A 17839-nucleotide genomic window follows, 5' to 3' on the forward strand; every position below is an offset into this window, starting at 1 on the left:
GAAATTGACAATATATTTAACAATTAAATAAAGGATCAATAATTTGAAGTAGCTCAATAAAGAAAATGATGCAGCCCAACTTTAATAAATGTATTTTAAGTCATAAATTTGATTAGAAAAAATGTAGCTTTTCACATGTATGTGTATGTCCCATATTAGTCTACTTGCCAACAATGAGTACCCGGAAATGTTGAGTACCCCAAAGTTTTATGTTAGAAATATGTAGTATGGGTCCCCAGTATTCAGAAACTGCCGGATGCTAATTTATATATATTGGGCAATTAGCACAATTGACATGATTAGCATAAATTAGCATATTTTGCCTATATGGGCAATATTTCAACAAAATTGACTTGGCTGATCTGGGCAATATTGGAGTGGTTTTAGGGGTTATTGATGATGCTGAATCCATTTCTGACATTTTCAAAATTCAAAATGGCTGTCTAAACCGGAGGGGACCAGATTGAAATCCATCAAAATCGGCCCACTGGCGGTTTAAATCTGGTCACTACCGGTTTAGACAGCCATTTTGAAATTTGAAAATGTCAGAAATGGATTCAGCATCATCAATAACCCCTAAAACCACTCCAATATTGCCCAGATCAGCCAAGTCAATTTTGATGAAATATTGCCCATATAGGCAAAATATGCTAATTTATGCTAATTATGTCAATTGTGCTAATTGCCCAATATATATAAATTAGCATCCGGCAGTTTCTGAATACTGGGGAGCCATACTATCTATTACTAACATAAAACTTTGGGGTACTCAACATTTCCGGGTTCACAATGGGGCCCTATGGGCTGGCAAGTAGACTATATCAGATACCCACACATCAAACATCTTCATGTATGGTTGCTCGTTCAAAGACTCTGACATCGGAAGCTGAACATGATAAAAACAGACTAAAAGGCAAACGGTCTCAATGAAACCCCTGTGGGGGAAGTTTGTGGGTTTACTCGGAGATAGCCTCGACAAACAGCTGCTCGCGTCTCTACATGTTGTTCATAGATCATCACACTGCAGATGAGCTGCATCTCATCTGTCGACAGCCGACGAGACGAGGAGCTGCTCGTCAATTGCAAAGCAAAGAGAAATAACAAGGTTTTAACGTAATCTGCCTCACTGCTAAAATGCTGAGCTAAAAATGTCATGTTGATCTCAATATCAATTTAACAGTATGACTAAACTTAAAAACACAGTTCATTTAAATGGTAAATGGACTTTCACTTTCCTACTAGTCTCTAGGATCAAACAGCGCTTTACACTGTTGGTCACATTCACCCATTCACACACACATTCATACAGTGCTTTGTCTGTTGCACTTGACATATACTGTACTACATCCATATACCAACGATACATTGTGCGGGTTCTAGCAGTTTAATGGTACACAAAAGTCTTGGTTCGGTACGGGTTCGGTACAACAGACACCAATTGAATGTAAAACTAAAAACCATCTTCTGTCATAAAAGTAAAAAATAAATAGAATAAAACATAAAACAAGTGCATTAGGAGTGTTATAATACCATTAATTCATTAGAGGAAAATACACCCTGGCAGCACTTGACAACTGGCAACTATTATAAAAAACAAGAAACTAACATCAATGTTGTTTTACACAGTTAGGCTATAGGCTATGCCAGTTGCTTTGGTGATGTTTTTGGTCCTGTCTGTGTTGATGAGGCAGCTTAAAAGCAGCGGTTATGTTTGTTAGCCCCTCCCCTCTCCTCCCCAAGAGCACCTTTACAACAACCTGAAATCAAGAAAGATGGAAATAGTTCCCTGGTGCACAGAGCAGAGTAAATCACAGGTAATGGTCCAGAGATCAGAAGAAAGCCGATTATCCTCAGCTGTGTAATTTACTGGCTGTAACTCAGCCTCCTTGACAGACCAGATGCCTGGTACCTGATGCAACACTGACGAATGGATCACTTCAACGGTAAGAAAACAAAACTGCGTAGTTTATCAGTTATCAGCTTCACACTGTTAAACACATATTCATGCAGCACTGGTAGTGAGGGTAGTGGCTCAGTCTGGTGTTTTTGTTGTCATTTCCACATGTATTTTGAAAGACTAACCACACAAGTGTTAAATGACACGCATAAGCATCAACTGTGAGTTTAAATTAACTCAAGCTACAAGTTGCACTTCACTCTGCATGGGAAACAAGTATTCAGTTTGAGCTGAATGGAAAAAGGTTTTCTGTAACTCTGCCCTTGAGTGTTTCTGGTGGTCTCACATACAGTATACACTCACATTGATCTGATTTTAACTCTCAGGGAGTTTATTCCCAAGGCCAGAATTTGTTGTGTACATATTTTTGAAATATGCAAAAGTTCTTCCATTAGGGACGAAACGTGATCTCCTGCTTTTCAAGGAAAAGGAGGAGATCTGTGTGTGGAATGTATTGCCTTAAACTGAACCTACTCCAACAAGTTCATTAGTGTATGCGCCAAAATATTTTCAACTCTTCCTCCCCCTCCTAAAGTGCAGCCCGCAGTCAAACCATGAGAACATTTTTCATGAGGATCCTAACCAACTGCTATGTGTATATAATAAAGACATTGTGCCGAGGCTTTATTAGAATAATAATGAAAATGGAAAGACTTCATTCAGTAAGTTTACTTTATTTTAACAAGGCAGTTAATGTCAGAACTCTTAAATATCTGCGGTAACAGAAGAGGGAACGCACATCATAAGAAATAAAAGGACACTACTGACTAGTTTGGAACCAATTACTGTTTAAAAAGCCGATATAACAGAAATTTCATGGGACTTAGGAAGTGGGAAGTTTCCTGCTGAGGTTAGTGAGCCACTGAAACCTTCCAGCAGGGCAGATAGTTACGGTGAAGGAACAGATTGATAAGAAAGTTTTACTTTCTTAAAAAGGGATGGATAGTGTGGTCAGTCAGGCAGTGCTGACTGTACACAGCCAAGACAATAGAAAAAAAGAAACAAAGACATCATATCAAGCCTGAATGTAAAAATCTGGTTGACCTGTCAAAATAAAACATCCTATCCCAGCTGTCAAGACAGAAACTCGGGTTTTGCTGCTGTAAACACTGTGTTACAATTGATTCTGCTGCTCTTATTTACGGGGCCGCATCTCTCATGTGTAGCTTGTATTCCCAATGCGTGCCAAACCTTGGCAACAGATGAATTGCTGATGCAGCGAGTGCAAAACCAGGTCAAGGGGAGATGAACCATCTAGGGGTCGGCAGTCGGGTTCGGCCAAGGGCCGGCTGTCTCAGCTCTGCTCACTTGAGGGCCAACACAGATTTAGAAGAGCAAAGACTATTCAGGCCTCAGTGTTCGTCTGTCTGGGTCATTTGCATTTGTTTGCTCATTAATTTGATGATTTTAAAAAGGCGTTTCATGGATGTTTTAATTCTTTTTGGCATGGATTCAGTGTAACTACTGATCTGTGGAGCAGCTCGGTTTGACCCACAGTACTGTATGACTCCGTAATAGACCAAGACATAGGAGTCGACCAGATCAAAAAATTGGGTCTACAGTTACAGTAAGCTACTGCTGGAGCCTAAATAAGCTGAACAAGATATTAGGTCAAACCACAAAGGCGTGCACAGTGAGCATCTGAAGAATATGGATGTCTCTCTTGTTAGTTTGTGTCTAAAATAAAGAGATCCAGTGCTGGAAATCAAAATAAAGTGATTGTATTATGTCTCCGCAGTGTTTTTAAACCATGGGCATATTGTTTTCAGGTTGTCCATCCATCCATATGTCTCATTCTTTTGGACACGATATTTCAGTGATGCCTTCATGGGACTTCTTCAACTTCAGAACGAACATCACAAGGACTCCTACAGGTTTAGACAGTCACACATCTAAAATTCCAATGAGTCATGACACTTAATACAAATCATGGTCTTGGATGCACACAACGCAGGTTAAAGCCTGCTAACGTGCATATAATTGAAAAAACACTTCGAGTTTCAACTCAACGTAACCTAGTTTTATTAATTTACACAGCTGGGTAAAATGCGCACTAAAAAGTTTTGACAAAGACAAACAAAAGCAAATGACCTCTTAAAGGGATAGTTCAACATTTTGGCAAATTGGCCCATTGCCATAATTGCTATAGTCATAGCAGTAGGTTCGTTACCTTTAATTGTAGGTGTAAGCTATTTTTAGTACAGCGGAGCGCAGCAGCAGGCTGCTCAGAGCTACGCTATGGAGGCTAAGGGAATTTCTTGGTTTCCCTCATCAAACTCATCAAATACAAAATCCCAAAACTCCACAGCGCTTTTGTAGACAAGTTGTGAGCTGCACAACCACCACGCTATGAGATAATGACGGAACGATACGAAACGGAGCCGTTTTCGAGGTAAATTCATACAAAACCGCTGATGCGCGTTGCGTTCAGGGACAGTTTTTCAGCAAGCAGTCTCCGTATTTACCCTGTATTTACCTCGAAAACGGCTCCGTTTCGTATCGTTCCGTCATTATCTCATAGCGTGGTGGTTGTGCAGGTCACAACCTGTCTACAAAAGCGCTGTGGAGTTTTGGGATGTTGAATTTGATGAGTTTAATGAGGGAAACCAAGAAATTCCATTAGCCTCCATAGCGTAGCTCTGAGCAGCCAGCTGCTGCGCTCCGCCGTACTGAAAATAGCTTACACCTACAATTAAAGGTAATGAACCTACTGCTATGACTATAGCGATTATGGCAATGGGCCAATTTGCCAAAATGTTGAACTATCCCTTTAAGAGGAGCAGAATCATGCAGTCTATCCCATGACTAATACAGAGGAGTACGCTACAGGCTGAGCTGACACTGAAGCATTTGCTTACATGCTGGGAGGGGAAAAAACTCCTAAATGGTGACCATTGTGTCAGTATTCAGCAACAGCCCAGTTACACAAGGTTGATTTGTTTGCAGTAAAACATGGTTGGATATCACCACCACCACCACCACCTATCTGTGAATCGTACCATGGCCCAGTGTGTGGAGCATAGTGAGCTATCCTGTGAAAGCTATTGAACATAATGGACTAGACTAGAGAAAGCACCTATAGGAAATCAACTGAATATTAGCAAAAGCCAGAATTATGTGGTTGTGTTCCTCTGCCACTCAGACTAGTTCACCGTGAACTTGACCTTTTGCTGCATTTGAGACAAGTCGGAACTTGGGTGTTTCCAACCTCCTACTTGAAAAAGTGCAATCGAACGGCCCCTCAAGTCGGAGATCCCACTTGGCGAAGTTGGAGAAAAAAATCTAGCCCGACTTCACAGAGAATCAGTTGTGTGACATCACACAACAGTCTGCACCCGTGCAGAACCACACCGGCAATGGTAAAACATCAATGAAAATGCATTTAGATGCCAAAACACATTAAAACTTTCTTTTTTAATTGTTTTGGTGCCCCCTTGTAATGTTTTTATGCCTTATGTGAAGCACTTTGAATGCAAAGTTTGTCCTGGTCCGCCATGTTTTTGGTTATTCTGGCGTGGTGCATCTCAAACGCTTTGAAGTCGGAACACAGAGTTTTCAACTGGGAGATTCTGAGTTCCGACTTGTCTCGAACGCAGCATCTGACCTCTAAAACCAAACAGTTTATTGAATGTTTGTATTAATTCAAGGCTTTACTGAGATATCTCTGTACAGACATAACGACGTACAACACAAAAGCAGAATGCCTCCGATCCTGCCTGTCGCCAGTGTGGAGGAATCACCTTTGACCTCTTAATGCCCCATTTCCTTCCCAGATCACAAGCAGGTGTCATTATACTACTGACTGCATGTAAACCAGTTGTATCCATTTGTAATGATGATGTGTGACTGTGCATTGCACCAGTAGGAGCCATCTACAAATAGTGTTCTTGTTTCGCAACTGACCCCTTCATATTGCGTTGAAAGTCAGTGACAAAGATTAATGCAATTAAATGAGCAAAGGGCAGAGAAGTGAAGAAAGGTCTACTATTAAAATCTGCACTGGAGGAGCATAAAGCACACTCATTGAAAAACAGTGATGGCAGTGATATATATCCTGGTTTCCTTTGAAATTAGATTAGAAAACTTTATTGATCCCCAAGGGGAAACTGCTTTGCCACGCAATAAAAACACAAACATCACTTAACAAACAATACAAACATTTCCATACCATTGCACAAAACTTATCAACATGATTGGATACTTCATACAACAGAGTAGGCTGCTCAGAGCAAGTGATTTAAATTGATATTAATATAGGCAAGGATAAATAAATAAATATACACCTCCAGAAGATAAAAAAAAAACAACAACAACAACAACAACAACAACAACAATAGACAGCCGCTATTTGTGGTTAAAATATCTGACTGCTGCAGGAACAAAGGAGCGTCTGAGTCGTTCAGTAGAACACCGAGGCATCACTAAATGAAAAGCACAACTCTGGGTCATACTGCAAAATGCAAAAGGGGCATGATATATGTGAGATTATTAATAGGACCACTAAAAATCCATTTCATCCTCACAAGACACCAACAACTAAGATGCAGCTTCATAAAACATTTGGAAAGAAATGTGTCTTAAACATATAAACGGTATTAATTAATTTGCATTAAATCAAGGAAGAAGCAGAATATGGTGCCACAAAACACAAGAGAGGGAAAATGTGTTGGGATTTCAGCACTGAGCGTCTTCCCCTGAGAAAATCTGCACCACAGGGACGAAGGTGAGCAGCAGCTTCAGGCTTCATCGTTATATTTCTTTCACAAAGGGGGCTGCATTTCTTATTATGTTTTAATATTCACACCTTTTTTTTTTTCCTGCATCCCACACTGAAACTTGGCCAACAGGCAAGCAGCATTAGCATGTCATTACACCCCGCACTGTGAAGAGAAGACAGTGGGCCAGGAGGTTAATACCAATTCTTTCTGAGCCAAAAGCGCCAGTATAGTTTCTCAACATGTCAACAGGGGTTGCATGGTGTGCGTACGTGTGCAACCTGTGTTTTCATTAAATTGCAAGGTGCATCTAATATCCACTCAATGTACACAACCTTTCCGTCAGCAATGACCCCTACAGTCAAGGTCAAAGAGATCATGTAAAAGCCCACTGAAGTGTTGTGTGTGTGCATGTGTGCATGTGTGTGTGTCCATACATAAGGCTAACACCAGTGAAGTCAAGTCATTAAGTCAAAACTCAAAGTGCTGCAGCAGAGACGACGATTCAGTCTCTCAAACTCCATGTTTCCCATTTTCTCTGAACTCAGCAGGAGGGGAAAAAAATCCAAAACGTTGACAGGGGAAATGGAAAACCATTAACAGCCACAAAAAAAGCATTTTATCAAGACAAAAGGTCTAAGTATTACCAAAAACAGCACAGGACTACTTTTGTTCTGCTCTCCACTCACAGCCATAAACCACAAGGAATGGAGCCATACTGTCTTTTTGTGTTGCCAACATGTGAAATCTGCTCAGTGCAGCCATGAGCCCCTGTGAAACCCTAAAAACATGTCTTCAAAGCTGTGCCATGGAAGATAAAATGTACTGAAATCATCCTACACATGTTTTATTTACTTAATGTAATATCAACCTGTACCCTCCAGACAGATTTGGTTTTATTTGGTGATGAGATTATCGCCCCCTGCCTGACAGATCCACCTGGATTGACCTCCTCTGACCGCAGCTATTCTCTTAATGGTATAGCATTAGTCTGCATCAGTGATGTGCAGTCAGGAAAGATCACAAAGAACCACGGCAAAGTGAAAGCGATTTCTCTTTTTCACATGTCAGAACTGCTCACTAACTCACTGACCCTCCTGTGGCTGCAGGGGGGCTGTTGTGTCTGGAAGCTATAGGCTGACTGCCAGCCGGTCAGCCATTCATAATCATTTTCATGGCCATAGCTGTGTCTGGTTGACAAAGTCTGGGTCTTCTCAAGAAGATGGAGGAGCGCTTTTTCTCTTTTTTCCACATTTACACTTGTGCACTGTGGATAAACCTTGGCTCCAACAGGAACCAAGCTATAGTTACAGTACCTACTATACATTGTGTGCTCATCAAGGTGCTCTTAGACTCAGCTTCCACTGTTCTGAGATCAGATATGATATTACTCACTTGATTATACACCGACGGGTGTGGAAACTGTATCGCACATTAGAGAACGACTTAGGAGGTGACAAATTATCATTGATCAGTGTTTATCTTCAGAGTTTGAAGTGAGTTGTGTCACTATTAATAACAAGAGGAGGAAGGCTTTTAGGAGTTAACTGTGTAACATAATACCCAAGCCTTTTAATTCTGTTCTGCCTCTTAGTTTTCACATTGATATCTTTTCCTTTCTGTTAATAAAGGTGTGGGGTTTCTCTTACATGACCTGCAGTCAAAAGTCCGACACAGCATATTGAGCCTCTTACACTCGGCTTGTCCGTCTCCAAACGTCACAGCAGCCCAGTGGTCTCCAGTGGAGGCAGGGGCCGTGCACGTTCTCATTGCCCCTGTGGCTGACTCAGGGGTAGAGTTTAATTATCAGGCTGCTGGTTTCCACCAACAGTTCCTGTTCCCAGCTTCCTCCAAACACAACCAGTGGTGTTCTATCAAAATGCCTTTGTGAGCTGGCATTGTTTATAGAAGAAACAACAATCGAAGAGAGATGTGGGCTAAGAGGCAGGCGAGCTTTCCTGAAACTGCACCGAGGAGAGGAGAGTAACTGGAACAAGTTAATCTTTCACTCAACTCGCAACCATTTAACCGGCACACCTGCAGTTTAGTGGCTTGAATTGAAAGTAGCTCCTGCTATTGGTGCAGGTACAACACTCAAAAACACACAGCGCTTCATTTTTGAAAGCTAATGAAAAGGGACATAAGGCCACAAACATTAAAACAATACAATGACATAAATTGTGGATTTTTCTCAAATCATCTCGCCTAAGCAATTGGGATTTATTCCCATGGCTTTTAAAACCAACGTTAAAGTAAACAACAGATGTGTTATCTACACTTACACTTTTGAAAAGCATGTCTGATGGAAAAATATTCTGCACACGTTTAGCGAGTGTATACAAAAAACCCAATTAGTCAAATAAGTCCTCAAAATTCAAGCAAATTTATAATTAGACTCATGCTCACTGAGCTGAAACATGTCAAAACAATGACGGTAATTGATTTTTCTGTGCCCATTGTCGCAATTTTGTGACAGATAGGCACGAAATAACCTTAACCCTGCATCGACTCTGTTGTCCAAGTCTTATTACAATTAGGAGGAAAAGACAAAAACAACTCCGAAGCACTAAACCGCCATATGGAACAAGCCCTGCAATCTACTCTGTCCAAAGAACGATGTGAAAACAAACAGTCTGCAATATGGGCTGCTCACAACAGTGCTAACAAGTCACATCAGAGTTTCTGTTCAAGTTTTTGTCCCAGAGATATTTCACTTTTCCAAGTGTAACTCAAGCTTTCTCATGCAATTATCTTTTTTAATTTGTGTTACATAACACAGCCCCCTGGACCTACATACATCTCTTCTAAACGATGTTGAATCCCAAGGCCATCTGCCTGTTTGTCAGCACGCAGCAGGTGATGAGGCATGATGGGGGCATTATCTGATCTGCTCAGGGGCTAAATAGTGACACAGTGTAAGTAAACAAAAAAAAAAAAACAGACATCCCAGTTGTAACAGTTCAGAGCCAGTAACAGCAAAATAACAAGCTGGCTGATCAAACCTGTGTGTTCGGCCTCAAGATGCTCATCGTGTTGATTTCGCTGCTACAACTGTCAACAAGGAGTTACAGCCAAAAAATGCCTTCTCTAGTCCAGAGAATAAATTAAAAAAAAAGGTCATTTACAGACACAACGAGCTGCGATGGTGATGTGGAAAATAAAACCAGTCACGTGTCCCGTCATGCTTAATTCAGACGACGGCCCTCAAGTGTTTCAAACAGCTTCTAGCTACAGCACAGAAAGAGGGGGAAAGGTGTGACCGTGGAATTGGGCTGATGCGACAGATAGAAGCAGAGAGAAGCAGATAGGGTTTCATTCATGTGTCAGATTAGAGGGGCTCTTTGTTACCGCCACAGAGGGCAAAGCACGCCTGGAGAGAGGACAAGGATCGCCCTCACTCCCCTGACACTTGTGTTAGGACGCGCGCAACTGAAGGGAGAGTCTGTGCGCTTGGTGCATTCCTGTTCACATCTTATGCGCATCCATATAGGAAGGGCTGGGCATTAGACTTGATCTTCTGGGACTTCATTTTTAATGTTATGTCTGTGATTACTGGTTTTAAAAAGGACATTCGTATCTCTCACAACTCATGATCTTTGCCGTTCCCCTACAGTGCAGAAAGCTTGATTGAAGAATAAAAGCTCAGCTCACTCATAACATTTAAACTAGTGGGAAAATATGGTTATGAAGTTCCTCAAAATGGCAAAAAATAAAAAATCTAGAGTGGCTGCATTAAACCTTCATGGAAAACTCAGGTTTATACATTTTCTCATAATCCAATTGCAGCCATCCTCTTCAAATCAATTACACACTATCAAGACCTGATGTATTACAAACCCCAGACCTATTTGCATGATTCTTCCCTGCAGCTATGAGTAATACAAATACTAAATAGACAATTAAAAAAAAAACACACACACACAGTGAAAAAGCAGCTTAGAACAATTAATTTCACTTATGACAGCTGATCTCAAAGGAGGATCTTCTGAGTCAACATCAATACGACAGATGATAAAGTGGGCACCAACACACCTTAAAACTGATGCTGTGCATGTTCAGACACACGGAGACAAAGACTGACACCTTAAAATAATACTGAACAAAAAAAAGGAATCCAAAATTTCTCTTCGACACAAATAGAACTACAGAAAAAGAAATCTAGAGCAAAACAAGGTTTCTACTTCTTCTTCCAAAAGAAACTAAATACATGCAGATGATATGAAATATTTAAAGAGCAGAAACACAAGAAGACTTTCAAGCTATAGCTAGAGGCTAATATAGATTTAATACACAGACTTTAGGCTGGCAGTTTAAGTGCAAGGTGTGTGTTCAATAGTAAAAAAAAAGAAAGAAAAGAGAACACAAAATTAGGCATTAAACATTTGAAAATACAAATCCTGTTCTAACAAAAAACATTTATCTATTAGAACAAGACTTGTTTATCTACTAGAAAACAGAAGAATTTTGTTCTGTGAGGCACTGGGATGCGGACTGGTGAAATTTGGTCCATTTGGAAATGGAGATAAATGGAAATAAGTGAATCCTTACAAGATACACAAATCACTGAGTTAAGCCAGTGGTTGCCCTTAGTTACAGACTTTCTGCGTTGGCACTCGACATCATGAGGAAACAAACAGAGCCTTAATGTAATGTAGAAAACTCTTCAGGGGAAATTAACAATAACATAAACACAACCATGTGCACAAATACCTGTGGTTTCTGCGGACCACGGCTGCAGCTCCACTGACACACAGACACATGGGATGATGGGTGTGGCTCCTCACAGACCTTCCCACTGGTCAATGGTTTACAGAGCCCCAAAAGAGTCTGTAGGGTCCCACTCCCACTCCCACTCCCACTACTCTCAGACAAAGAGGTGCAATTCAGGACATGAGGGCTCCAAGTGCACACGTTCCACATTTCTGCACACTATGCCCTGAGAGAAGTAACCTAAAGTTCAGAGCATTGTGATATTAAACATGGGGTTACTGTGGTTACCAAGGCTTGCCTGGAAGCACAATTAAAAAAGAGAAAGAAAGAAAAAAAAAAGGTAAAGGACTGCCATAAAACCAAAGAAATAAGGTGGAGGAAAAACGATTAACAAGCAAGCACAAAAGGATCAAACCCTAACATTTGGTACTATGGGAAAAAGACGGGACACGACAGTATAAACACAGAGTCACAGGCGATTCAAGGCCGTTGTCAGTCCTAAGGCCACATGATAATGATGATAAATTCAGATTCTCCTTTCATGAGATCTGATCCAACAAAATTAGTTTGTTTGCAAATAGGGAGTGAGGGAAGGGAATAGAGAGTGGAAAATCAGAAATCCCAAACCTACAATTGTATACAACAGGTTTTACGTGACTTGTCACAAAGGGCTGTCCTGTCTCTGCCTCTCACACTCAGTCATTAACCAGGTGAAGTCAGTAAAGTCTGTCAGGCCTTACATTGAAACTGGGTTAAGTTAAACTGTTGCTCGACTTATGTGCATGACAGTATGATCTCAGAACATAAAGGAATGAACGGAGGTCAGATATCGTCAGGCTCTACTGTCTTTTGTCAGAGCAGACTGACGAAGACGTCCTTGTTTTATAAACACCTGAAAGCACGAGTTGACAGAGCAACAGATCTCATGGGTAAATGATACCGCAGAGTCTTGTTCCGAGTACGTTTTCTGTCCCATGAGCGGCCTTCCTAAGCTCACCGGAGTGTTACTCTTTCATATTTTCATTTCATGGTTACAGGATTTCCATGAGGACGCCTCAGTGATATTGGCCTCTGTGGTGTCCTACAACAAGATCATAAACTAAGAGCGAGGGAACACTAATATTGTACAAGTGGAAATCTTTGGTTCTGACTCATCTCTTTTTGTATCCTGTACAACTATTATGTGTTGTCATGCATCACAACGGCAAATTATCTCTGCACAAACATGTACTTTCAATATTGTCTGTGTGCTGCTGTTCTCTGCCGGCTGACATCAGAGTGTACGGAGGAGACATCAGTCAGGAAGGTTTGCTGCAGACAAAGCTGACTGAGTATTTAGCACCTCACACGCTGCAGCTCCTTGCAGCTCTCAGCATATTGTTTAAGTTATACTAGACCAAGAAAACCAAAACAATGCTGCTTCCTGTAACACCGAGTCCTGGCGCTGTAAGCAAGCAGTTGCCCACAAACACACACACGCACACAAATACACCGACTGTGTGTGAGCGACTGGTGTGAGCAAAGTAAAACATTTACCAAGCTCAAAAGACTCGACTCTTATTCCTGGGAGCTGGCTCACCTCGCCGCAGCCACAAAACACCAGTGACCATTGGACTTCACATCTGACAGGTGGCCAGAAATAGGTCTCCAGTGGTTTTCTGCGGCTTGCTGCAGTTGTTCACCGGTCCTCTTGTGTTGTGTAAGAAACATATCCTACCATCAGTTTGTGTGATCTTAGGAGCTGATACCTGCTGCCAAGTGTCTTATCTAAACCCAAACATTTTTGGGGGGGATGCCACAAAATAAACAGCAACAGTGACAGAATACTACACATATCTGTCACTGTTGGGAATAGCCCTTTAAAACACATTGCTTGTAGCTGATTAAAAAAGAGATACTCAATATGATAAGTATTTATTTTTCTGTTGAATTATAATCAAAGTTCAAGAAAGAAGAGTTTTTAAATTCAATGAACGTGTGGTGCTTCCAAAATCAATGAGTAAAGCATACCAAATGATGTCAATGTGACTGAAAAATAATTGTGATGATGATTTCTTTCCACAATTAAGCAGCCCTATCATACACAGCCACACACCTGAGACCAGGGCGAAGCACCTGTGTGGATGGGCTATTACAGGTGTATCATAACTACCTGAGGTCAACAAACTTCTGCTGCAAACATGCCAAATGCTATTCACACGAGTGAGACATTGGAAAACTACAAAAAAAAAACTGTGATAGAAGCGGCTTATGTTTGATTTCCATGCATGGGGGGAAAAAATGTATTTAATACTAAGTCCACGTGGGGTAAAGTTCATTGCTTCCAGTCCTTTGACCCTGTTTTAAACAGGTAGTTAAATATAAGACAGTCCGTAACTACACTTAATGTGCGATTGTGTGTTTTGGATACTTCCACCACACAGACATGTTAAGATTTTTTCTTAATCAGAAATATTATAGATATCAGGGCAAATGTCAAGTCTTTTTAAAGACGAGGCTTCATGAAGCTCTGGTTTACCCTGCTTTACTTTCACTTTCACCTGACACAACATGTTACCTTGTATCCACCACATGTACCAAGAGGGGGTTAGAAAAACCCACAGCTACGTACGAGAGACCACTCCTTTGACTACAGTTATGAGATTCATTCATCCTGACTCTTTAATATCCTCCTGAGTCCAGGCAAAGACAAAGTCACCATAATGAGCTGCTTTATTTCAAACAAGTGAATCCTAATGTTTATAGCCCCAGCCCCTTGTGTCACAAGTCGTCACCACCACTGCTTTCAGTCACATTATTCATGTTTTCAGATTAAAAAACCCCTTGAGAAAACGTTGAAAATGTTGAACTGAGCCAAAGCCAGTGCAGGACTCATGCAGTGAGCCTGCAAAATGACACACAACTAAAGAGAAGACCCTGGCCTCTGTGATGAATCAGATTATCGCCCAAGTGGAGGATGAGCCGTGGATGTGAAGGGCATGACAGACTGTGTGTTGAGGGTGGTAAGCATAATGAAATGCATTGTACCATCTCTCAAAGCCCCTAAAATGACACTGGCTATGCTAAACATGAACATCCCAGGGACACATGCTGAGCCGCACTCTGATGTGTCTGTCAAAACACGTGCCTGTCTCTCCTGCCTCTCTTTTCAGTGAAATACAAGTGACTTTTTCCCCAACGAAAAAGAAAAACATAATAACACATGTATTTATTGGTAGCTGATTTTGCAGCTGAAAACAACACTGATGATATTTCTTTTCATATTGGCACAGTCACGTTTCTTTGCAGAAAACCACAACATGAGCCACTCACAAAGTGAGCGTCATCTTCAATAAAATGCAATTAATGTAACTAAGGAACCACATCACTGTGAAACCGCTCAGTGCTAAAACTGACATTATTACTCAAGTAATCAATTAGTAGCTTGACAGAAAATTAACTGTAACTGGGGGTTTTTCCCAAGCGGTTCATTTTTCAAGCACAAAATTAATTTATGTGCAGCTTTTCCTCAATATTGTTTGAATGTAATGTAACGTATGATTGTGAGATTTAATGAGCAAAATGCATAAGGCTGTTGGTTGTAGACCTACATGATGTTGTCTGTGCTGCTTGAAGAGGACTGCAACAAAACAAGAACATAAAGCAGTATAGCTAGTGAAAATCTGCACCTGTGTGTGTTTTTTTGTTACACAGACCTGATGGTTTTCACATAAGTTGGAAGATGGAATAGCTTTGTATCCAACAAAGCTGCAACTACATGACATGAGGAGAAGCGTGGTCTCTAATACACTTCCTTTGCCTGCACTGTGGGGGTTGGTGTTGGAGTTAACTTCATGACTACTGCCATGGAGGATGAGCCTGCCTCTCTAAAAAAAAAAGGACACCATTGTGTTGCCACTGTGACAAAGCAGTTTTGCAGGTTTCACCCTCACCTCTCCTCTTCTCTCCTCCCGCGAGCCAACCGGCCAAACTCTCTCTAGTAGCTGAGCATGCTCTGTCTATTCACGCTGAACTTCCTTGTTAGGAGTAGTTTCATTCATTCACTTACGCGAAATCATTTCATAACTCAGGCAGCCAGAGGGATATCACAGTGCAGCAGTCAGAAAGAGCTGGATAGGGGTTTTTTTTAGGGTGGCCAACAGGTAGTAGACAGATAAGGCATACACACACACACACACAATGACTGACCTGGATACAGTATATCCAAAAAAGCACTGTCTGATTAACTGTAACAGCTACTCTGCTATTATGTTCATCATGTCTGATTCAATTAGAAAGTGAGGAACAGTGTGTTTGTTGTAATCGTAGTCTGAAGAAACAACCCCACCCCACCCACACACACAAAAAAAGGACAAATGTGCCCAAATGAGAGACTGTGCAATATTAATATTTCAGCCTAAACAAGGGCAAAAGAGTAGTTTCTGCACTTAAAGTCCTCCGAGGAACCCAGCCCCTCCTGTAGCTCAGTGCCATTTGGTGTGTAGCCTTATGATGAATAAAAATAGTGTGTCATAAAAGGATAAAAAGGGCAACCATAGAGAAGACATTTGGCCTGTGACTCATTTAGTACTATTTCCACAGTGGGCCGCTCACCAGTAAGTCATTATAAAAAAAAACACACACAAGTGTTTCTAGAATATGTCATCTAGGCCTATTTCTTTTTCTTCTTCTTCTTTACACCTTTTCATAAATGTGAAAGATGATGTCAGACTTGTCCAGGCGTCTACATGTCACTGTCAGTCCTCCTCCACCGTGACTATAGTGCTGCTATCTCTAAGGCCTATTCTGAGAGCTCACTTAAGCAGCTTACCAGGTTGAAGACGGTCTCCACAATGTCTCGGTTGGAAACTTCCCCAACTTCCACCAGGCCGGCCAGCACGGCGAATTTCATCCGTATCCCCCTGATGGGCACTGCGGGGTTGAGAGCCATGGCGCCCGATCCCGATCTCCCGTCCTTTCCATCACCACCATCACCTGGCTGCGCAGCGCGCGTCGCCGCAGCCGCCGCCGTCGTCTCCTCGCTACTAGCCATTGCTACGGAAGCAAAGAGGACGGGACAGGTGGCGTTCACAGGTAAGGCACCTGTTCACCTTCCCCCCTCAGCGGTGACAGTGCAGCAGCAGCAGCAGCAGGGGGAGAAAAAAAAGAGGAGTCTATGTCCTCTTCGGCTGAGTTGTTGTTGTTGACAGTCTACAGATCGTTTCCCTCCCCATCCAAAAACAAAAAGGAACCTCGAAAGTGGAGCAAATTATCCTAACAAAAAAAAGACAGAGACAGAGAGAGCGCAAATTGAATTCGGTAAAGACTGGAAATGTCACCGCTTCACTCCTCAGTCAGTCAGTCAGTCAGTCAGTGAACTGCTCCTCTCTCCTGCTCCGTAACTTGATAGCAGACTGGTGGATTAAAAAGCCGCGAGGAAGGAAGAAGGAGAAGGAGAAGAGGAGGAGAGCTGCAGGTAACGAGGAGGGGAGCCGCAGGTGAAGCGGAACTCGTCCTTAACCAATTTACTCCACCTCAAATGCCAAACGAGGATACGGAGACTTTTCTTTCTTTTCTTTTCTTTTCTTTCTTTCTTTTTTGTAATAGCCTATAGCCTATCTCCGCACAGCAGTGGAAGTTGCTATTGTCACTGACTCCACACACTTGACAGGTAAACGCGCTGTATTAAACTCACAAACTGGAGAGAGAGAGAGGTTGGTGGAGACTCGGTGCTGCTGGTGGAGGGGGGGTAAGTCCGTCAGCGGCTCCGCGGGACAGGTCGGTAAAAGCGACGCGGGTGAGAGGGTCCGCTCCGGTCCGGTTCTTCCACCCGGCAAACTCCACGGACTTGGTTTAAATGTCAGCGTTGACCCACAGCTGCGCCGCCGCTTTCTCTTCCTGATTTACCCCGGCAGCTTCAGCTTCGCCACCGCCATGACAGTAGCTATAGCCCTTGAGTGAGCGGAGCATGCGCAGTGCGGAGCTGGGTTTATTCATACTCCGGTCGGTCGGTGGCAGGTGTGTGTGTGTGTGTGTGTGTGTGTGTGTGTGTGTGTGTGTGTGTGTGTGTGTGTGTGTGTGTGTGTGTGTGTGTGTGTGTGTGTGTGTGTGTGTCGCTCAGGTGGCTTTTCTAGCGCGACACACACACACACACTGGGGACTTGGTTAAAATAAACATGTCAGTTAGTCCGATCAGAGCCGGATTTACTCGTTTCGCGGCCCCACGGCGAAAACGTGCTGTTGGACCCCTTTTGTCTTTTAGTTATAGCCTAAGCCTAGTCTTAGGCTGTTTTCGAAACCGCATACTACCGTACTGCCTACTACATACTGCGTTATATGTACTGTATACTGCATACTGAATGTGGGATTCAGTATGCTGCTTCAGCTGACCGACGCCGTTATCACCGCAGTATGCAGTATACGAGTTTCCCAGAATGCATTTCACAGCAACCGGTAGCAGTAGCTGTAAAACAGGCTA

The 17839-nt window shown here is 42.1% G+C and overlaps 1 protein-coding gene across 7 annotated transcripts in view; it reads right to left on the reverse strand.

The window, feature by feature from the left end:
* Window positions 1-17308, reverse strand: part of lrba (LPS-responsive vesicle trafficking, beach and anchor containing) — a 191645-nt gene extending 174337 nt beyond the window's left edge. For 6 of the 7 annotated variants that reach the window (XM_083982701.1, XM_083982698.1, XM_083982702.1 and 3 more), the window contains exon 1: window positions 16193-17302. In XM_083982701.1, the coding sequence (XP_083838827.1) occupies window positions 16193-16414 (222 nt within the window). In that variant the 5' untranslated portion in view covers window positions 16415-17302. Of the gene's footprint in view, window positions 1-16192 lie in introns of all 7 variants that reach the window. The other variant, XM_083982697.1, reaches the window with a different exon arrangement.
* Window positions 17309-17839: the final 531 nt, after the last annotated feature.

Source organism: Trachurus trachurus (assembly GCF_905171665.1).
Source record: "Trachurus trachurus genome assembly, chromosome: 1".
NCBI classification, from domain to species: Eukaryota; Metazoa; Chordata; class Actinopteri; order Carangiformes; family Carangidae; genus Trachurus; species Trachurus trachurus.